Source organism: Marmota monax, unplaced genomic scaffold (genome assembly GCF_021218885.2).
Source record: "Marmota monax isolate L192 unplaced genomic scaffold, Marmota_monax_Labrador192_F-V1.1 WCK01_AAM20220418_F8-fsc00130, whole genome shotgun sequence".
In the NCBI taxonomy this organism is placed as follows: domain Eukaryota; kingdom Metazoa; phylum Chordata; class Mammalia; order Rodentia; family Sciuridae; genus Marmota; species Marmota monax.
Window position 1 is genome coordinate 1,802,052 of NW_026693244.1, and position 23,375 is coordinate 1,825,426.

The following is a 23,375-nucleotide window of genomic DNA, read 5'->3' on the forward strand; positions in this document are numbered from 1 at the left end:
ACTAAACACAGAAAGATTAGCAATACAATTATATATTATAAAAATAAATGTGGGAATGAGGTTGTGGCTTAGCAGTAGAGCACATTCAAGGCCATGGGTTTGATCCTCAGCACCACATAAAAAAATAAACAGCAGCACAATTCACAATAGCTAGACTGTGGAACCAACCTAGATGCCCTTCAATAGATGAATGGATTAAAAAAATGTGGCATTTATACACAATGGAGTATTACTCAGCACTAAAAAATGACAAAATCATGGCATTTGCAGGGAAATGGATGGCATTAGAGCAGATTATGCTAAGTGAGGCTAGCCAATCCCCAAAAAACAAATGCCAAATGTCTTCTTTGATATAAGGAGAACAACTAAGAACAGAGCAGGGAGGAAGAGCATGAGAAGAAGATTAACATTAAACAGAGACGAGAGGTGGAAGGGAAAGGGAGAGAGAAGGGAAATTGCATGGAAATGGAAGGAGACCCTCATTGTTATACAAAATTACATATAAGAGGAAGTGAGGGGAAAGGGAAAAAAAACAACAAGGGAGAGAAATGAATTACAGTAGATGGGGTAGAGAGAGAAGATGGGAGGGGAGGGGAGGGGAGGGGGGATAGTAGAGGATAGGAAAGGCAGCAAAATACAATGGACACTAGTATGGCAGTATGTAAAAACGTGGATGTGTAACTGATGTGATTCTGCAATCTGTATATGGGGTAAAAATAGTTCATAACCCACTTGAATCAAACGTATGAAATATGATATGTCAAGAGCTTTGTAATGTTTTGAACAACTAATAATAAAAAAAATTAAAATTAAACAAAAATGAAATGTCTGGCACCTACCAGAGAAAATAAATAAATAAATAAATAAAATAAAGGTACTGTGTCCAACTACAACTAAAAAAATAATAAAAATAAATAAATGCAATATTTTTATAAATGCTCACATTGTGATACTACAATAATTAAACTTATTTATGACAATAAACAAAGGAATCGAACTAAAGTTTTGTCTAATTCATTCACATATTATATCTCTGACCCCATCACTATGCTAGATAATACACCAGTTCACCCCCACCCAAAAAAAACGTACCAGTAAAGGGATGGAGAAGGAGAGGGGAGGGGAGGAAACACTAGTAAAAGCTGGACACAGTGGCACACACCTGTAATCCCAGCTACTCAGAAGGCTAAAACAGGAGGATTAGCCTTGGGTTAGCCTGAGCAATTTTATGAGATCTGGTTTCAAAAATACAATTTTCAAAAAGACTGGGAATGAGGTTTAGTCATAGAGCATTTGCCCAGCACATGGGAGGCTCTGGGCTCACTTCCTGCCCCCTACCACAAAAGAATCACTAGTAAAATTCTATTCATTAGTAAACCAAACATCCATACAAAAATAACTCATGTATCAACTTGTTAAATAATAGAGCAAGAAACTCTTCCCTCAGGATCTATGAATAGGAAATGTAGCTAAACAGTATGAAAAAATTAAGTCCAGAATAGGGGAAAATCAACTTAATTTTACATTTCACAAATATTCAAAAGCTTCAAAATTATTTCAAACAATGTAAATCAAATTTTTATAAACGAGGTCATACTTTTAAAAGGACTAAGAATGTTCGGCAAACAAAACAAAAAACCTTTCTTATTCATTTTTAAATGTTAATTATTTTACAATATATCAGATTTTTGTTTTATAAACTTGTTCATTTAACAAAAGGCCATTTTACACAGTATTAGCATTATGAATTTCAACCTTTACCTTCCAATAAATACTTCCTGCTTTCTGAAAAAGGATTCTTATTGAGAGTTCAGGAACATTTTACATGTTAAGATGAAAATGAACAAGGGATACCTCTTATGAATCAAATTCCATGCTGTAACAAAGGAGAGTTTCATTTGGTACACTTTTGAAAGTACAAGGCAGACAAGGTAACAAAAATAGAAATGGCAATGATACCCATTTGTGAACTTACAAGTTCAGGAATCTGCAGGAATTCTCTACTTAGTAAAACACAATTCAAAAATTTAAATCGCAACCATACAATATGTGTAAATAATGAGGGCTCTCCTGTATCTCAGATGTACTATATACTTACAAAATACCTTCACTCACAAAGGTCAACTGAATCAACAGCCACTAATATTGACTGATACTAAGTTATAGCATAAATATCTCATTTGAAATCATATAACACTAACATTAGAAGAAAAATCATTAGGTACCCATTATTCAAAAAAACCTTCAGAAATTATCTGGCTCAGTGATTCTCAATCCTGTTTGCACATTAAAATCACTTCTAGGAACTTAAAAAATATACTGATGTCAACGTAATCAGACTTGAAGGAGCGCATCAATAGTTTTTTTTGAAGTCCTTAGTTACAGCCAGAAATGAGAATTATCGATCTCTTACATTACAGATGAGCCTCAAGGTTACTCTATAGACCATGTGGTCAGTTATCCCTTTCGGGTCTTTCATACTACAATGAAAGGGAAAAATGAGTTCCACATATATTCATTTGATTTGGTAGCGAATGCATTTTGTACATTTACACGTGGTTAAATTTCAGATTTCACAGGAATTGCACAGGGCAACTCATAAATACCAGCGTTGATGCTCAGTTTTGCTGCAGCTAGAGAATTCTCAGAAGTTTTGATGCTGTATTACAAAGGAAGGCAGCAGCTCAACCAATAATAGATGTATAATTATAGAAGTAGCGCAAGAGTGAAAAGCATACTTTAGAGTCACTCAACCACGGGCTTTTGACATTTACTGTGTTAACCTAAATATGGGTTTCTTTCCTTGTAAAGTGAGATTTAATATCTACCTCATAAGTAGATACTGAGGAGCTAAAACACCTAATATAGTACTTGGCCATAACAGCTCGATTTAATAAAAACAAACTAACTGATGCCTGTTGAACTTAACTAAAGCAGTAAAGACCAGTCCAGGTCACTCTCACAGGCCGACACGGTCCTTTTCACAAATGCACCGGGTGCAGATGCTGACATCTGACATGAGCTGACCACGCAACATGGGGCCAGAGGGGGTTACTGGATCGCTGGGGGAGGAGGGGAGGCAAGACGTAGAGCCAAGAGCCGCCCAGAGGCCGCGCATCCCAACCATCAAAGCCAGGGCCGCACCGACGCAGTAGGGTCTCCAGGATGAACCCAAGGGAGGCCGACTGTGGAGAAGAGCGCACGCAAGGTCCCTCACCTTCACCACAGCAGCTCCCCGGCTGCCCTGCCGGCCACTGTCTAGTCCCGCTCCAGGCTTGTTTACAACCAGGGTAGCCATCCTGGGAGGAGCAGCGCCGCAAAGCAAAGACAGCGGCCTGAGCCAGCAACTGGGAGGCGGGGCTGAACCATCTACCCACAGGCCTCGGCGCACGCCGCTGCGCACAGGCGCAGTACGACGCGGGGGGGGGGGAGCCTCCCGCCGGCCCCGCCCTCCTCCTTCTGTCAATCATTGGCTGCTTGGCAGCCCGATCTGGCTCACCGGCAATTTTTCTTTTTTCTTTCTTTCTTTCTTTCTTTCTTTCTTTTTTTTTTTTTTTTTAATTGAGGAATCTGCAGCTGATGGACGAAGGTAAGTAAATACAAACCAAAAAAAAGGGAAAATCAGAAAAAGTTCAAGTATGAAATTTTCCATCCTGTAATAACGCCTCTCCAATTGCAAACCAGATGGGGGTTGAGTGGGGGAAAGGTATTACATCTCCCCGCAGGCAATCCAATTTTTGTATAAGCTACAAATCCCAGCATGCCACTCTCCTTTTTTTTTTTTTAAATTCCTGCACCGTAGACGTCTAGGAGGCTGCGTGTTGGTATCGACAAGAGGTTTCTTGAAGTCACGATGTGTGATTGTAGATGGACCATAATATGTATAGATCTGTAAGACAGAACGGATGACTGATGAAAAGAAGCTGTGAGGGCCGTAAAGAACGTAGCAAAAAGAGAATTTAAGGTACCACCTCCAAAAGAAGCTGTTGGAAGTGCGTTTGACGACAGATCTTCCCTGTCGCGCGTTTCTCTGTTTTCTTCCGGGCCAGGTTGAACCTCTTCAGACACCGTAGGCAGTGGATCAGTGCCGGGCAAAATGGAAGTGAATCCCCCCAAACAAGAGCACCTGCTGGCGCTGAAAGGTAAACTTTTGTGAGCCTTACTTCCCTTATCCTGTTTTCTCTCCTCTGTTTCGAAGCCTTTGCCACACGGATCTCGTGTCTGGGCTGTAGGCCTCCTTCTTTCTTTAAGCACCGTTCGCCCTAGCATTCCTGCCCTATGCCTTAGGCCAAGCGGGAGGAAGCGATGTCATTTCCTTGCTTTTTAGGGTCCGGAGCCGTTTTCTAGAATGAAATAGTAGCTGATAGATAACTCTTTCTGATCTGTGCTGCGAGCAAAAGTTGACGTCTCGACCCTACTGAAGAGGTCCCTGTGAACTGAAATCACTTACAACTGACGTTCAAAGGTTTTTCCTTCTGTTTGAGGTCAGCCATATGCACTTAGGAGGTTACCAGGCTTCACCTTAAATGTGAAATTAGTGTTGCATGATAGTGGCAGAGATTTACCAATATTTGGTATCACTATATATAGCTTATATGTATTAAAACTTTCTGAAGTTTACCTCAGAGTATTATGTATGTGGGAACCGTGTCAACTTTGATTTTCTATACATGACAATTTTTAGTAAATTTGATGGTTGAATTAGATCATTGCTTAGGAAAAACCAACAGTAAGATTTTTCTGAAACCCTTTATTTCAAATGTTTTTAGCTTTATAACATGTATTGTACCACAAATGAACTTTTTATTTCTAAATGCTCTAATATATAAGTTAACAATGCCTCGGAATAAGCTAGGGAAATGCTCATTCGATGTTTGAATTCAATTGAATTGCACTTACCTTCTTTATGGCTTCCATTTTGAGAGACTGTTCATTTCTACCTACGCCTATGATGTAGGCATTAGACATTCCAGAAGCTCACCAATTCTATTTGTAATATTTAATTTGTAACACTGGTGGCTGAAGTTAACAAGATTGTCTCTGTACCTAGAACTAAGAAACTTTCAAGATTAAATAATATAGCAGCAGTACCTGTAAACTTAGCCTGAGCAGATGATCTAGACAAATAGATTATTTGTGGAGAAAAGATACTAATTGTCATATTCATGTTGTCTCAATCTCACATCAAGTATGTGGACTATATATTATAGTCAGAGGGGTTATGAGATTAGTTACTTGTTAACTCTTAGAATCAGTAATTCTATTGTGACATCAAGACTGAAAATCCCCACTCCAGATCATCCTACCAGTTGGAGAACCCTCATCAAGTGGTTCTCTAATTTGGAGGGGAAAGAAATTCAACTTCTTATTTTATTCTCTTCTACAGCAGTTGGACTATGAAAGAGCCTGTAGTACAGTCTTATAGCTTTGGGCCTCGTTGGGAAGCCTCACAAATCCCTTGTTGAACCTATGTATTGGAAGTTCTATATATTGTAACTTATTATCAGTGACTTACTTTGGGGCCACCTGAGGACTTCTTTGTTCTAAGAGAAAAAAAATAAGTCTAGAACTTGTTCTTCCTTCAAATTGGAATTCAGGAGCCTTGGTACTAGGATCTCAATACTGTACTAGTCTCAATCCAAAGAAGATTATAGCATCCTATCCTGGTTAAAATGCAAAGTATAGTCATATTCATGTTTTTACTGTTTACTACTGAAAATGAGATATAGTCTTTAAGTAGTCTGTATATTTGTTTGGTAAAATTCATAAAGTTTTAAAGCAGAAAGTGATTTTCTCCCAGATAGATAAAAAAATTACAGAGATTTCATTTAGTTCAGACATCTCAAATTTTAAAATATTACATTATATGTATCTGGTACTTTAAGAATCACTAATTTACTCTGTTTCTGCAATAGTTTTGAGAAGGACTTTTATTAATATATTAATATTAATGCTTCCAAGTCCTTTATACCTGTTGAGTTAAACATGCTAACTATTAGCATTATTAGCCTGGAAGTGATCTTAGTGAACTTTAATTCAAATCCCTTATTTTGGTGAGAAAGGATTTTCAAGTTTGTGAAATGCATTCACACTTATCAATAGCACTTTGTTAAAATAGCATATGGGAATTGGTTTCCTTTTTCCTTTTCTTCCTGCCTATTTGTACGCAGGCTATCCCTACCATATCTTATTCTTTGCAATACTTCCACCTTAGGTCCTGTTCCTTCTGGTTTGACAAGAGAGAAAGTCTTGTAATAGTAAATTAACATTCTAGCTCTGAAGAGTTCAGCTAAGAAATTTTCTCTTCAGTAAGAGTAAATGGATTATTGCAGAATGACTACAGAAGTAATAATACATTATCGACCTTATGAGAGTGATCCCACACAACTGCCAAAAATTGCAGAAAAGGCAATGCAAGACTTTCCTACTCGTCCATTATCAAGATTTATTCCTTGGTTTCCACATGATGGGTCCAAGCTTCCACTCAAACCTAAAGGATCACCACCTATAATTTCTGGAGAGGCAGCTGAAGATGTGAAACAGTACTTAACCATTTCAAAACATGACATTAAATCACAGAGTTATGATTGCACGGTAGATCTTTTGGAGTTTCAACCTAGTTTGAAAAAGCAGCACTTAATCCAGTCAGATACCCTGAATGAACACCCTGATTCTGGAAATCTGGACAAGAAATCAGAAAAAGGAAAACAACATAAGAGGAGGTCTTGGAGTGTTTCACTTGCCAACAATAATTGTACTGAAAACATTTTTCCTTTGTCTAAGAAATTGCAAGATATTTTAGAACTACTAAATTTGCACTCATTTTATAGAGCAAGATGGACAATAGAACACAATGTTTGTAACAATCAAACTCTGGAAGACATTTGGGTAAAACTCAATCGAATTATTAGGCATAATGAACTTCCATCTTGTAATGCTACAATTCAGAGACATTTAGGCCAAATATGGGTGTTCTGTGATGTTAAGTACTGTGAATATGTGGGAAATATTCTTAAAAGAAGATTAGCTCTTAACGGAAAAATTAAATTATTTGTGCATAAATGTGGTGTTATTTATAGTATGTAATGAATTCTACTGATTGTCAAAAAGAATATTTTGAATGATCTGAGTATGGACTAATACAGTAAAATGAATAAATTTTTTTTTTACTGGTTTTTACATTTTAATTGCTTTTAAAAAATTGATGTTTTCCTATATAGCCTATTAGTCTTAATATTGTGGAGAAATAATTGTGTGGTAATATATGTACAATTTGTGTCCCAGAAATGAATAGGTGTAAAGGTGAATTCCTCAACTTGTTAATTATGTCAGGAAATTTATGGATTATTAGCAGTATTCTTTTAAATGAATTGTAATAAAGCATTGTTCATTCTAAATTTGAAGGTAAAATGTTTTCTTTTTATTCTGTTGCTTTTGCAGTGATTAAATTAGATATAGTTATGAATTAACGTGAATAGTATGAATTTTGATGAATCCCTGAAATCTAAATTTTACTGTTTTTTTTCTTTATCCACCTAAGAGTAATGACTTTTTTTAAAATAAAACTAAAAATAGTTCAATTGGACATGCTATGCAAATGGCATGAATGTAGTTCCAAGTCAGAGACCAGCCCAGATTCTTAATGATGTTTCCAATGATAGTATATAACAGCTGATGTGTTGATTTAAAAGAAAGAGACAAAATATAATTTGTCCAAATCCATAAAGTATCTTGAACATTATAATGTCATTTAAAGGAACGTAGATCAAGTTATTTATTTAAACTTCTTTATTTATTAAAGAAGATCACGTTATTTATTTAAACTAATACAGGTGTGTGTGTGTGTGTGTGTGTGTGTTTGTTTTGCCAGAGATAAAACCCCATACCTCATACATCCTGCACAAGCTCTTTATAATTAAGCTATAAACACAACCTCAGTAATTAAGTCTTACTATTAATGCTGACGTATTAGTTGGCTATTTTTTAATATAATTTCTTAACAAATTTTTTTAGTTGTAGATGGACACAATGCCTTCATTTTATATATTTTCATGTGGTACCGAGGATCAAACCCAGTGTTTCACATGTGCTAGGCTAGCACTCTACCACTGAGCTACAACCCCAGCCCCTTATTTCGCTAGTTTTTAGAGTTATTTTAAGTTTTCTATAAGCAGAATGTTATTGAGTTTATATATCACCTCATGAAAATATCCAAAGTGATGAATAGAATAAAAATTCTACAGAAGCATATAAATATGTATTTAGAAATGCAAATGCCTACCTTGGGCTAGGTTGTTAGATATAGTAAGGAAGACAATTATGGACCATCCCTCAAAGAGCTTGTACTGAGTTACCATTCTGTCAAACCATCTCCGTGAGAATAACTAGTAAGACTAGAAAGATGAATGTGTTTGCTTTTGCTTTATAGTACGTGTCCAGCATGGTAGGAACTTGATAATGCATGGTAAACGTGCCTTTTGGAGGGACTGTTAATAGCCTGAATTATGATACAATAATGTTTAAAACACAAGAAGTCCACTAATTTTTAACTAAAGAGACAAACTTTTCTTGATAGATTTCATTCTGTCTAAATACTGTTTTGTTTTTATTTTCCTTTTTACTGTCTCAAATGAGACCCTTGTTTAGAAAATAAGCATCGTGTGAATGAATGCCTCCAAAAGTCATTAATTGAAAAAAGATGTCTTCAAGACAACTTCTGTGATTTCTTCCTCTTTCATTTCATCATCTTTCTCTTCATTGAAATTCCCAGAGAAACTTCCTAGAAGTTTAGAATCGCCAATGAGCTTGAAATAAAAGTTGGTTGATATTGAGCATTTGATTTCTGTTCTTCAGGTTTTTTGTTTGTTTGTTTGTTTTTGTTTTTTTTTTAATGCACAGGGTTGCTAATTAAGTGTTAAAAGTTAGGTAATCATGACACTTTTTTGATTCAGTTTTTGATTATACATAGAACTAAAAATGTACAATCATGCGATTCTTATGAACAGTTTTTTAATCTAAGAATCACACATTTAAAAGAACGTCTTCAGGGGCTGGGGATGTGGCTCAAGCGGTAGCGTGTTCGCCTGGCATGCGTGCGGCCCGGGTTCGATCCTCAGCACCACATACAAACAAAGATGTTGTGTCCGCTGAAGAAACTAAAAAAAACACAAAAACTAAAATTCTCTCTCTCTCTCTCTCTTAAAAAAAAAAAAAGAACATCTTCATATGTAGAAATTTAAATTTTTCTAATTTTTTCTAGGTAAATTGCTTTCTGCCCCTCAGAAAAACAATAAAATTCAAAACTGGGAAATTAAAGATGAGTTTTAGCTCAAATAGTACAGTGATATTAAAAAATGATTAACTTCTCATTTACATGGACAATACTTAAGTAATTAAGGCCTAAGAATTTAGAGCCCATTATTTCTTTGAAACCTTTTTAGAATATTTAGATTGTCACTAGTGATTCTAGCACTAACATAGGGCCCAGTACTATTTCTGGTTTCCACTCCTAAGCCATAGACATGGAAATATATTAGGGATTAGCATTTACTCTCTAGGAGAGTGGCAGTAGTACCATAATTTTGTGTTTCCCTCTTTACCTGTCTTTACTTTCAAATAAATATTAGGTCAAATTCAAAGGAAAAAGATAATGTGGAGGGCATCCAAGTTGTGCACATTTTACTATTGTTTTTTACTTCTGTCCTGATCCTAACTAATTTCATTTGCCAACTTGTCAATTCATATAATATTTTGAAAATTTCCAAGATGAGTTCCTATGTAGTGATTCACTTTAACTTAAATGCCAAAAATTAATCCAGGATTCACAATCTTGAATGCATAATTTGCAAATAAAAATTACTCTTTTATGTAAAATTTTTATTTCATTTTAATGTTTTTTAAAATGATTGGTAATCTTAGGAAGTATATTGAAATTATATTTTATGTTAGCATAAAATTAATGAGTATTATACATTAGATTTGAGAATATTAGCCCAAAACAATATTAATGTTTTGTTTACTTTCTTAATTCACAGTGATGCGGTTAACTAAGCCTACTTTATTCACCAATATTCCAGTAACATGTGAAGAGAAAGACTTACCTGGTATGTATAGCATGTGCTTAACCTGTTTGCACCTAAGGAGAAGTTGAGCCTGGGTTGCCTACATTATCTTGCAGTAAGAGTAGCCTTGGCAGTCTTGTGTTAATCCTTCAAAGGATTCTTTGTTGCCTGTTTTGTACCATGTGACCAATGGTGGCCTTCTGAGAAACAGGCCTCATGTATGATCTACAAGTCAAGGTACTATTGGTAACCTATGATAACAAGACACTTTTATTTTAGTTTAAACAAAGATACATCCATATTCATAACATTATTAAAATATTGCCTTTACCCTCAGGTTTTCTATCAGTGTCGGATTCTTTTTATAAAGAATTATTGGTGCTTTATATAGCATATCATAATTTATGACCTATATTTTCCTTTGTTTCTAAGTGTTCATTCTGTAAGATCAGATATTTTACATGCTATGCTTTATTAAAGATTAGAAATGACATTACACATTATATACATATTGAATTACAACACAGTACCTCATAAATAAGTATAAATATTGTGTCATTTTTAAAAGATTAAAAATCAGATTTTTAATATATAATTTCTTCTTTTTTCTTTTAGTACTGAGGATTAACCCAGGGGTGCTCTACTTCTGAGCTGCATTCCCAGCCCTCTATTTATTTTTATTTTTTTATTTATTTTTCGGTACTAGGGATTGAACCCAGGCACACTTTCCTGATCCTTTTTATTTTTTGAGACAGGGTCTCACTAAGTTTCTGAGGCTGACCTTGAACTTATGATCATTCTTTCTTAACCTCCCAAATAGCTGGGATTACAGGCATGCACCACCATGTCTGGCAGAATTGTTTATTTTAAATGTTTCTTCCAACTACTTCTTCTTTTTGTCTTTTTACAGAGCTGGGATTAAACTCAGGGCCTCACACATGTTAAGCAAGCAGTCTACACTAAGCTGTACCCAGGCCTCCAACTGTTTCTTTATATAGGTAAAACTTATTTAAAAGATGTTAGGGCTGGGATTGTGGCTCAGTGGTAGAGCGCTCACCCAGCATAGGTGGGACCCGGGTTCGATCCTCAGCACCACATAAGAATAAAGGTTGTGTTATGTCCATCTACACCTAAAAAATAAATAAATAAATAAATAAATAAGATGTTAGAACTTTCTGTTTTTTCTCTTGCTACAGGAGATCTCTTCAACCAACTGATGAGAGATGATCCTTCAACTGTACGTGGTGCAGAAATTTTAATGTTGGGAGAAATGTTGACTTTACCTCAAAATTTCGGGTAAAAATGATACATTCACATGAAACATGCAACAATACCTTAAAGAACGTTACAAATCATGTTTTCAAATATAACTATGCAATAGAAAAATGTTTAAAGTACATTTAGTGGGAAAAAGTGATAAAAATTATATTATGTGATTCTAGTTTTCTTTCTCTTTTTTTTCTTTTTTTAAAAAAAGAGGTACATATTAAAATATGTTACTAGTTTTTCTTAGGATGTTAGCATTTTAACTTTCTTCTTTAGCTCTTACTGTATTTTAGGGCCCAGGATGTATACTGCTTCCCTGACGTGCACAAAGTCCTGGGTTCAATCACTAGTGCTGCCAAAAAGAAAGGAAAGAAAATCCTAATTGTATTTTATAATGACGATATATTTCTTTCATTTTTAACTAATTTGATCTGAATGTCTTTTTCACCCTATAGCCCTCTCCCAACAGAAGTTATTAGACTTGTCACCTAATTAGGAACTCTGAATTTTTTGTTTATTTTCTTGTTCTTAAGTATTTTCTTATCCTGGATTACTGATGGGGTAGTAATTTGCAACTAGAAATTTTAAGACAAAAGGAGCATTTTGTCTTTATTTTTTAAGACTTATAGAATGTGGTTATTGACTAATATCTTGAAAACTTGAGAATATATTCATGTAAAAATATAAAACTATATAGAGTAAAGCCACTGGTCACTTTTATTAGAATAGTGAAATAATTTCACAAAAATACTCCAGATTCTAGGCATGTGCCACTGCACCCAGCATACCATGTTTTATTTTGAAATAGACTAGGTAATGAATGAGTAATCTAATAAAAATAAAGGAATGTTGAAGCAATAGTTCACCTGATTTCTGTATCCATTAGTAAATTTTTTCCATCTGAGGTTTCTTGTGATACTCAAAATAGAATGTGGTTATTGACTAAAATCTTGAAATTTATAATAAAACCTGAATGAATTTCTGCTTAAAATTGTATTTCATTTCACAGAAATATATTCTTGGGAGAGACCTTTTCCAGTTATATCAGCGTTCATAACGATAGCAATCAAATTGTAAAAGACATATTGGTAAAAGTAAGTAATATTCTTGAACATTCTTGCTTGGGTTATATTTTATTGTTTTAAAAAAGTCTTCTTTTTGATAATGTGATTTTACCCAGGGGCACTTAACCACTGAGCCATATTCCTAGCCCTTTTTTCTTTTATTTTGACAGGGTCTTAGTGACAGGGTCTCGCTAAATTGCTGATGCTGGTCTTGAACTTACCATCCTCCTGCCTCAGTCTCCCGAGTTGCTGGGATTACAGGTGTGCACCACCATGCCCGGCTTCTCTCCTGTGATTTTTAGACTTCATTAAAATGTAGGTTTGATATTAGAATTTTTAGTTGTCATTATCAAGTATTGATGGATATCTAATGACATTATGCTCTACACTAAAATGACATTATGCCACACACACATATTTTCTCATCCTCAAAGTTTGTGATGTCTTGGATAAGAAAATAACTAGTCAAAGGTAAATAATGGTTTCAAGTTTTTGTTACTATATCTGATTAACATAATATTTGAACAAGGAAGAAAGATCACTGGGTATTGTTTCAATCAGGAAGGCTTATTAGAAGAAAGGGAAAGCAAAAGGATGTTGAAAGAATAGTAGCATTTAGAGGAAAAAGTAGAAGACATGTTTATCAGAGGCAGAGGCATAGGGGGATACATAATGTTTCCTTTTAGCAGCAAGCAAAATTCACTTGTAAGAGGAGATAATGTGGTAGAGATGTTTACTAGCTATACAGTATACCATTTTGAAAGCCAGCTTAAGATTTTAGCCCTTTGGGTTTAATTCTTAGCCCTGCATATAAATAAATAAAATAATCGTCTATCAACAACTGAAACATAAAACTAAAAATTCAAAAAAAAAAGAATAGCTATTTATTGAGCAATGCAGTATCAACCAGAGGTCTGCTTAGATTCAATTCATATATGCATAAGCCATTTAAATTCATAGGAGAATGTATGTCAGGACACACAGCATGATGTTGGTCTGCATTTTTCTTATGTTTTTATAAGATTTTAGATATCAGTATTATGGTTGCTTAGTAAAACATTTAGGAAATTTTACTTTATTTCAGTGTTTAGTAGCAATATGGGGATCATTTATAGTATCTGCTCTTTAAAGGATTTACGGAATGCAACAGCAGAATCATGTGAGTTGTTGCTGTTTTGTGGGGAAACGCCTTTGTAACATTTTCTTTTTTTCCCTAGTCTCTTTAAAAGTTTTCTATTTCTAATAGTGTAAATTTTGTGAAGCCATTTTTCTAGAAAAAAATATTAATGTAGATTTTCAAATTTATTGACATAGAAGTGTGAAAAATCATCTCTTAAAAATTTCTTCTATTTAAATGTTACTTGCCCCTGATCATTTCCTATTTTTGTTGGTTTTTTGTCCCCAAGTCAGATAGCTTTAGGTTTGTATATTTAAAAAAAAAATACTTAAATTACATCAAATGTTTTTCTGTTCTCTACTTCAGTAATTTTTGCTTTTGACTTTATTTTCTTTCTTATGTTTCTGCTTATTTATTTTCTTCTTTTTTTCCTTCTTTCACTGGAGATTTAACCCATTTATTTTTGTTGATAAAATGAATTTTTTTCTGGTTCACTGTTTTAGATATATCGTACAGATTCTGTTACAAAGTATTTTCATTATGATTACTTTTGTTCTTCATCTTTATGTGGAACTGAGTATTGAACCCAGTGGCTCACACACGCAAGGTAGGGCTGAGTTATTGCCCCAGCCCTGTCCTTCCTCTTTTACCTAAGAGTTGTTTATTGGAAGGGTTTTCAGAGAAAAAGCCTACGTTTTCCTATTTTAATTCTTATTAATAATTTCTAGTTTTATTACATTGTAATCAGTGTCATTCTTGTAATATTTATATTCATGGAATTGGCTGATGCTTTCTTTGACTGAATATTTATTTTTTTAAATGAATTTTTCCATGTGTATTTGAGAAGTTTCCTTCTTTATTATTGGTTGTAAAGCTAGATACATATATTCATAAGACCTGTTTTATTGATTGTGTTGTTTAGATCATTTATATCTTTTCTTTTTTGTCATCCTGATCTATCTTGCCAGTAAAAGTGACATTTATCTCATATTGTTAGTATATAATATAAATAGAAATAGCATTTCTATTTATATCTCCTTAAATTTCATGTAGTTTGCTTTAAAAAGGCTATGTTGGCTGGGTGCAATGGCACGCACCTGTAATTCCAGAGACTGGGGAGGCTGAGGCAGGAGGATTACAAGTTCAAGGAAAGCTTCAGTAATTTAGCAATGCCTTAAGTAATTTAGTGAGACCCTCTCTTAAAATAAAAAATAAAGAGGTCTGGAAATGTAGCTCAGTGTTAAAGCACCCCTGGGTTATATCCTCTTTGGCCATATTTCATGCTTTTTGGCTTGAATCTTGTGATAACTATATCTTTACCCTTGCTTTTTCACTGTTTCCATTTGTGTGGTATGCCTTTTGCCCATCTTCTTTTATTTTTATTTATTTCAAATAATTTTGAATTGTGTCTCTTGTGTATAACATATAGTTGAGTGACAAATTTTATTAATAGATGACTTAAGCCCATTCATATGTATTGATAAGTTTGATGTGCTTGATTTCAATTGTGTTGTATTATTTTATATTGTAAATATTAAGTATGTTATATTAATTTTTCTCATTTCTATTGTGTATTTATTGTTTTTAATATCTTTTGGTGTTATGAAGTTTTATGGTTTTGTTCTAGTTTTTAATCTTAGTATTTATAACGCTCAATGCCTGCCTCCCCGATTCTGTTTTCTTACTTAGCTTCTCACTATAGGGCTTTTAGTTTTTAATAATGTCCTTTAACTCTTACCTGTTGGTTATGCTACTTTTCTCTTTCTCTTCTCCATATTACACCCCCGGGTTTTTAAGTTCTCATCTTGTTTGTATATTGCTCACTACAAGACCATAAGGATTTGATATTTTTCTGCTTACCCAGAAAATGAATTTGAGACATTTGCTGCCTTCTAGTTACACTAATATAAGTTTTCTTTTTTTTTTTTTTTTTTCAGTTTAGATGAACACAATACTTTATTTATTTTTTTGGTACTAGGGATTGGACTCAGGGGCACTCGACCACTGAGCCACATCCCCAGCCCTATTTTGCATTTCATTTAGAGACAGGGTATCACTGAGTTACTTAGCGCCTCACAGTTGCTGAAGGTGGCTTTGAACTTGCTATTCTCCTGCCTCAGCCTCCCGAGCCGCTGGGATTATAGGCATGCACCACCATGCCCAGCTTAATATAAGCTTTTTATAGTTTTATTCTTTTTTATTTTTCTGAGGATATCTTGGGAGATTCATATTTACACTTGAGGTAAATACGAATTGCCCTCAACAATTTAATTTTGTATAGCTCCTTGAATTTTGTAATTATGAATAAAAGATTGAGACTGCATTTTTTATTCCTTTGCTGTCATCTCATATTTTGAGAATACAAATGCGTATGCTATCTGTGATATCACTGGAAACCATTAGTTCATTTTTATTTTCTAAAATATCTTAGTATAAATCTGAAAGCCTTAATGCACTACCAAAAAGGTGTTCAAAAAACAGGGTAATTAGTGTATTATAAATAAAAAATAGTAAGTAGCTCTTAGGTTCTCTCTCTTGGTTCTCAAATTTTAGAAGGCATCATAATCATCTGGAGAGTTTGTTAAAACCCTCTGTGCCCCATTCCTAAATTTTTTTATTCATTTGATTTGGAATGGTGCCCAAGAGTTTATTTTTGTAACTTATTTTCAAGTGATACTGATTCTATTGGTCTGGGAACCAGACTTAGAGAACTACTTCTCATTCACACATTCATTCAACAAATAGATATGCTTAGCATAATTTTAGATACTACAGTTACAGTAGGAAACAAAAAAGAGAAGACTTCTCTGTTGTCTTGAAGCTTATTCAAGATGTTTTAAAGTAGTCTTTTCTGTTCCTGAACATTCTATATTCCCTTAACCAAAATCTTGATGACTTCTGAAGATATCTTATGCTTTCATGCCTGTGTTTTGCTAACTCTGTTCATCTTACTCCCTTCCCCCTTTTTTCTTGCCTATTCAAATCCTATCCATCAAAAAACCAATTTGCAGCATGAAAACTACCCTGCAATTTAAATTGCATTTTTCTACCCCAAGCCAGCCCTTTACTCTTTACCCTACTTCTTTTCTCCCCAGACTTGTACTTCTAATATACTATAATAATGTACTCAGTTGTATATTGTTAGTTGTCCTCTTTACCTCCTTTCCAAAGAATACAAATAGGGTCAGGGTGTCCACTGATATATCTCCAACTCCTAGAACTGGCTCTCTAACATAAATATTCAGTACAGCATTATTTATAATAGTAACAAAGGAGAAAGACAAAAGTGTTCAGTCATAAATAACATACATAACATAACTGTAGTTATGGTTAACAAAAAATGGCATAGGAAAATGTGTATTGGGAGAACTCATAGGAAAACATTGGGTAGCCAGCCAGTTGGTTTTAAGTATTTCTCTCTTTTTTCCCCCCTCTAATTTTGAAAACATTTTAAGAAATTTTGAATCTCAGCTTCATTGTTGACTAGTTGTATAATCTTGGGAAAGTTGTTACTTTTCTCTGCCCTCTTTTTCATTGTCTATAAAATAGGAATGATACTACTTACTTCAGGATTGTGAGGGTTACTTAAGTAATGTGCTTAGAATAGGGCCTTGTACCTAGTAAGTGCCTGATAAATAGAGCTACTACTATTTTATAATTGAACATAATAAGAGACAGCATTAGTAAATATCCTACTCCAAAATGACTAACATTAAGAATTTTAAATTAGAATTAACTGCAACAACTGTTTTCTTAAAGAAACAAAATCATTAAAAAATTCCTAACTCTTATGTAAAAGCCTACACGAATCTCTATAACCTAATGTGATCTTTACATCCTCTGAATTTTCTTGATATTTGCCTTGAAGTTTTATCACAACTTAATTTATGCATTTGGTAGTCAACAAATATTTATTAATTGCCTATGCTATAGTTCTGAGCAAGAAAAGACAAAAGGTTCCAAAGACATTTCTGGTAGGTGAGACAGAAAGAGATAAACAAAATCCTAAATAAAGTAATTAGATGTTGTGATAACTGTTAAAAAGAAATAAAAGTTGAAAGTGACAGGCAGTAACTGAGATTAAGGGAGGCTGCTATTTAAGACAATTAGAGTGCTACATGTCCAAAAGTTAAGAAAAGGGGATAGTGCTAGGGTGGCTCAGTGGTAGAGCACTTGCCTAATACGTGTGAGGCACTGTGTTCAATTCTCAGCACTGCATGTAAACAAATAAATAAAGATCCATCAACAACTAAAAAAAAAAAAAAAAAAAGAAAGAAAAGAAAAGGGGAGAATATCATAGAAAGTAACTGGATGGAAGTAAAGTGCTACTTTAGAGAAGGCAGTACTTCCTTAGTTGATGACTTTAATGTCACTCAGTTCTCCTTTAACTTAATTGGTCTCTCATATCAAATATTGTTTTGAATTATTTTTAGTATTATATATTCATATATAAACACAATATATTTATTTTGGCTAAGTTCATTTGTATATATGTTTAAAAACCCTAAGTTCATGTTGATGCTTCAAATTCTAATCTAATACAAAAGGTTTCATTGTAGCCTTCCCCCTTTCCTTATTTCTACCGTTTTTCTCTAAAGATAAGAAATCTGTCTCTTGTTATCCATAATATGTATACTTTTTTTTTTTTAGTTCTAGTATATACATAAAAAGTTGCATATTGTTACCTCATATCCCTATGGGGGAAAAAAAAATGTGCTGGCCAAGTACAACATTGACGTATCATTTTCCTTTTATCTTGACTATAGTTAAGATTTTGTTTTCCAAACTTACTTTCATTAGTTCTTTTTTCTCCTCTTCATTTTCGTGTGTTTACATTGTACAATTTTAAAACAGGTAGGCTCACATGTTACTATTTGTATTTCATTTGGATTTTCCCTAATTCCTGGTTGTTGTTTTTTTTGTTTTGTTTTGTTTTGTTTTGTATTTTTGGGCTTTCTCTGTGTGTGTAAGTACATACACTTGCCTTAGTTATAAGCATCAGAACTGTGCAGAAAGGTTTACAGAGAAAAATATTGCTTGCTCTTCATCCCCACTTCTTTGTTCTTACTCCCCCACTTTTCTTTCCACTCATATCCATCCAGATCCATCCACACAAAAGGTAACCAGTCTCATCTGGATATTTTTTATACCTCTTTCTTCCAAGGCTGACCTTCAGACAAGTTCTCAGCGTTTAAATCTTTCAGCTTCCAATGCTGCAGTGGCTGAACTTAAACCTGATTGTTGTATTGATGATGTCATACACCATGAAGTTAAGGAAATTGGAACACACATGTAAGGATATTTTACCATTTGGCTTTTACTTATGCCTTTATTTGAGATTTTTGCTTTCTGTTTAACCTTCTAAGAACCCACTTCCAAAGGAATTTTATGTTTCATATTTGCATACTTACCAAAACTAACTTTAAACAAAATATTTGTAGGGGGAAAATCTAGTTTATCATTTATCTCTGGCTTCATTTTTGCATCTACAATCTTAAAAAAAGAAAAGCCAAGTTCATATTTAAAACCTAGTTAGCACGTTTAAACTTACATTTGTAATCTTTTAAAAATGTTAGCATGGTGTTTATTTTTAAATTCACATTTTTCATTTCTATATTTAACTGGGTATGCATACTCTCCCCTGAGAATTCAGAAATATAGAACCAAAGTGAGACAAAGCCGTGAAAAATTATCTCAAAGTTTGTATTGTTGACCTGTGAATATATTTGAATGTGAATGTTCTTTTTCTTTCAGTCTAAAAGACAAATAGGAATATTTCAGCCATATGAAGTAATTTTAGAGTTCTCTGTCTCCTTTAGCACTCCCATATCCAGTGAATTCATGCATTCCTATTACTTCTAAATATTTCTCATTTATCTGCTTCATTTCTTCTCTATTTCATTATTCCTTTTCCTTCTCAATGCTCATTAAAACACATAATACAGCTAATATTAAATATGTATAATAGCTATTAGGTCAGTTAATTTTGATGACAAGCTCTGTGGTAGGCACTTTTTACTATAGAGTCTGTGATTAGTATAAAATTTGGAGTCAAATTTCCTGAAGTTCAAATTTCTGAGCCATCATTTATTAATTATGTCATCATTTACATTTTTAATGACCTCTTGTTGCTTTTTGGAAATTCTAACTTTGTATGTTTTTCAGAAAGCTTCACAACCTAATCCTTACCAACCTTTTGTCACCCTTCTCACTTTCTCTGCATTGCAATCATGTGGACATCTTTCACCTCCAAATCCATGTCTTGAAATGTATTCCCTTATAAAGGAATGCCAATGACATTTTGTATAATTTATATTTAATTTTTTTTCCTATCTCAGCAACATGATTTCCTAAAAGAGACTTTCCTGACATTTATGACCTTTATATATAACTAATAAATTTTTAACATCTTTCATACTTACAGTATTTCATACATACTTGAGTATTACTTTTCCTATTAAAATATGAAGTCCATGAAATCTTCTATATTTCCAGGATCTGGAAGAAAACAGTGGTCAATATTTGTAAAATTGAATTTATGAAAATGATGATAAATGTTTAAATCCCCATTTTACAGAAAATGAGACTCTTGTAAAATTAAACAGCTAGTTTAGAAAACAGAACTCAAATCTGAATCTAGTTTCAAAACCTGTCCCTGCTACAGTACTTCCCACTGTAAGTATTTAAGGTTAGGTGTTGTGTTTCGATCAATTTGCTCCCTAGCCCCTGGCATAGTCCTAATTTAGAAATCAAATTATCTAATAATTTTTCACTTAATACAAGAATTATTAAAATATTAATATTTCTTTTCAGTCTTTTCATATGTGTATAAACAAATACATGTAAGTAATTTAAATAATATTTTACAAAATTTTTATATTATTCAGGATTTTATTCTTTTCAATTCACTGTGAACATTTTTCCACATCAGTCAGTGTTCTTTGAAAACATGCCTTCTAAAAAGTTTTTTTGTTTTTTTTTAGTTGTAGATGGACACAATACCTTTATTTATTTATTTATTTATTTATTTAATGTGGTATTGAGGATCAAACCCAGTGCCTCACATCTAGGCAAGTGCTCTACCACTGAGCTATAGTCACACCCCCAAAACATACTCTTTTAATGACTGCATTGGAATGCTATGCTTTGTTTACCCTAATGTTGGTCATTTAAATTGTTATCAGTTTTTCACTGATGAATAACATAGTATTTAGTACTTTAATATTTCCTTATGATTACCCGAGGTGTGTTTCTGTTGGAACATATAAGCATTTTTAAGGCTCTTTACGCATAGATTGTTTTCTAAGTTCCTTACAACCACCATAAGACTGCTAGAACTAATAAACAAATACAGCAAAGTAGCAGGTTACAAAATCAGTGTACGAAAATCAGTAGCTTTCCTATACATCAGCAATGACTCTGCTGAGAAAGAAATGTGGGAAAAAAGCAATCCCATTCTCAGCCTAAAAAAAAAAAAAAACTATGAACAAAATCTAACCAAGGAGATAAAAGACTTCTACAATGAAAACTACCGAACACTGAAGAAAGAAATTGAAGGAGACACAAAAAGATGGAGAGACTTCCTGTGTTTATGGATAGGCAGAATTAATATTGTTAAAATGACCATATATTACCAAAAGCAATATACATATTCAATGCAGTCTCCATCAAAATTACCAATACATTCTTCACAGAACTAGAAAAACAGTCCTAAATTTATTTGGAAGAATAAAAGATAGCCAATACAATTCTAATATGCTTCAGATCTATAGTAACAAAAACTGCATAATTCTGGAATAAAAAATAGACACACAGACAGTGGAAGAGAAGACACAGGGACAAACCTACATAGATACAGTCATTTGATTCTTGACAAAGGTGCCAGAAACATACATTGGAGAAAAGACAGCTTTTTTCAACAAATATTACTGGGAAAACTGGTTATCCATATGTAAAAGAATGAAACTAGATTCTTGTCTCTCCTCCTGTACAAAAGTCACTCAAAATGAATCAAAGACCTGGGACTTACACCAAAAACTATCAAACTCCTAGAAGATAGTATTGGGTCAACATTAACATATAGGTACAGGCAACAACTTCATCAATAGGACTCCTAAACCTCAGGAAATAAAACCAAGAATTAATAAATGTGATGGTATCAAATTAAAAAGCCTCTGCACAGCAAAAAGAATTAAAATGTGAGGAAAGTCCACAAAATGGAGATCTTTGTTAGATGTTCTTCTAGCAGACGATTAATATCCAGAATATATAGAGAACTCAAAAAACACTAAAAACAAATAGCCTAGTTAATCAATGGGCCAATGAACTAAACAGACACTTCCCAAAAGAAGAAATACAAATAACCAACACATACATGAAAAATGTTCAACATTATTAGCAATTAGAGAAGTGCATAGCAAAACTAGCAATTTTATCTCACTCCACTTAGAATGGCACTTATCAAGGGGCTGGGGTTGTGGCTCAGTGGTAAAGTGCTTGCCTGGCACGTGCAAGGTCCTGGGTTCGATCTCAGCACCACATGTAAATAAATAAAGTAAAGGTATTGTGTCTAACTATAACTAAAAAATAAATATTAAAAAAAAAGAATGGCACCCATCAAAAGCCCAAACAATAACAAATACTGGAGAGAATATGGAGGAAAAGGAACACTTACACTGTTGTTGGAACTGTAAATTAATACAACCACTAAGGAGGAAATCATATGGAGGTTCCTCCAAAGTCTAGAAACACTATATGACCCAGAAATACCTTTCCTCAATATTTATCCTAAGGAATTAAAGACAGCATACTATGACAATACATGCATGTCCATGTTTATAGCAGCACAATTCACAATGTCCAAATATGGAACCAGCATGTTTCTGTCACTGAGTGGATAAAGAAAATATGGTATGCATGTATGTATAAACATGTGTATATGTACATATATATATGTGTATATATATATATATATATATATATACACACACACACACATACAATTCAGCCAGTAAGAATGAAATTATTCAGGAAAAATGGACGGAACTTTTTGTTACTCAAAAATTAGCCAAATTGAGAAAGTAAAAGGTCATATTTTTCTCTACAGAGAAGCTATAGAGAAAAATACGATAGTCTCATGAAAATGGAAGGAAGACCAGTAGAGTTAAGAAAGGAAGCAGGAGGAGGGAAGAAGAGAAGGAAAGGAAATACGTGGGGAATGATATCAGCCAAATTTTTTTTGTTACTTTTTTTAGCCAAATTATAATATTGTGTGCATGTATGGATATGTAATGGTGAATCCCATCATTATATATAATTTTAATGCACCAATTTTTAAAAACCTTAAAAAATAAGTTCTTTACAACCACGAACAATGTAAAGATTCAGTTTCTATAAACCCTCACCAGACTTGATATCACTTATAAAGAATTCTTGCTAAATCGTGATAGTTAAAAAATATATATCATTGTTTTGCTTAACTATTTTTACATTTTAAACATTTTTTATATTTTTGTTAGCCAATATATCTGTGTGCCTTTTCTTATATTCTGAGTGAGATAGTGTTTTGCTTATTCACTTAAAACAACCCTTTGTGTATTAACATTCTAATCATCTTCATATATTTTTATAAATATTTTATCCCAAGTTGTTGTCTCTTCTTTCATTGTTTTAATGGTTTTTGTTTGGTTGTTTTCATTTGTTCATTTATATATACATGAGAAATTTTTCTATACCATTAAAAAAAATTTTTTTTTCAGCCTGGTATGTTCTGTGAGTTACACAACTCAGAGTGGAGTGTATTTTGACATAAATACATGGAGTGTAACTTCCCATTCTTGTGGTTGTACATGATGTGGGGTTACACAG

General features: G+C 33.5%; 3 protein-coding genes across 7 annotated transcripts in view; 2 read left to right on the top strand and 1 right to left on the bottom strand.

Moving 5' to 3' along the window:
* The window catches only part of Trim23 (tripartite motif containing 23), a 38,092-nt gene extending 34,731 nt beyond the window's left edge, over positions 1 to 3,361 (bottom strand). Inside the window, exon 1 of the mRNA XM_046456168.2 lies at positions 3,218 to 3,361. Coding sequence (XP_046312124.1) covers positions 3,218 to 3,298 — 81 coding nt within the window. The 5' untranslated portion in view covers positions 3,299 to 3,361. The remainder of the gene's footprint in view (positions 1 to 3,217) is intronic.
* A 180-nt stretch (positions 3,362 to 3,541) lies between these two features.
* The window catches only part of Trappc13 (trafficking protein particle complex subunit 13), a 33,803-nt gene continuing 13,969 nt past the window's right edge, over positions 3,542 to 23,375 (top strand). For 3 of the 4 annotated variants that reach the window (XM_046456170.2, XM_058583068.1, XM_046456172.2), the window contains exons 1-5: positions 4,001 to 4,142; positions 10,035 to 10,103; positions 11,258 to 11,357; positions 12,337 to 12,421; positions 18,673 to 18,800. In XM_046456170.2, the coding sequence (XP_046312126.1) occupies positions 4,097 to 4,142; positions 10,035 to 10,103; positions 11,258 to 11,357; positions 12,337 to 12,421; positions 18,673 to 18,800 (428 nt within the window). In that variant the 5' untranslated portion in view covers positions 4,001 to 4,096. Of the gene's footprint in view, positions 3,590 to 4,000; positions 4,143 to 10,034; positions 10,104 to 11,257; positions 11,358 to 12,336; positions 12,422 to 18,672; positions 18,801 to 23,375 lie in introns of those variants that run through there. The other variant, XM_046456169.2, reaches the window with a different exon arrangement.
* Shld3 (shieldin complex subunit 3) lies at positions 4,020 to 7,397 on the top strand. 2 transcript variants are annotated; one of them, XM_046456176.2, is made up of 2 exons: positions 4,020 to 4,142; positions 6,215 to 7,397. In XM_046456176.2, exon 2 carries the CDS (start codon positions 6,319 to 6,321, stop codon positions 7,084 to 7,086), a length of 768 nt encoding a protein of 255 aa, XP_046312132.1. In that variant the 5' UTR covers positions 4,020 to 4,142; positions 6,215 to 6,318; the 3' UTR covers positions 7,087 to 7,397. The 2 variants fall into 2 exon arrangements, with proteins under 2 accessions (XP_046312132.1, XP_046312133.1); XM_046456177.1 differs by lacking the exon at positions 4,020 to 4,142 and adding an exon at positions 4,149 to 4,484.

Coding starts and splice junctions, on each gene's coding strand:
- Shld3 (XM_046456176.2), top strand. CDS start 6,319: ATGGATTATTGCAGAATGACTACAGAAGTAATAATACATTATCGACCT.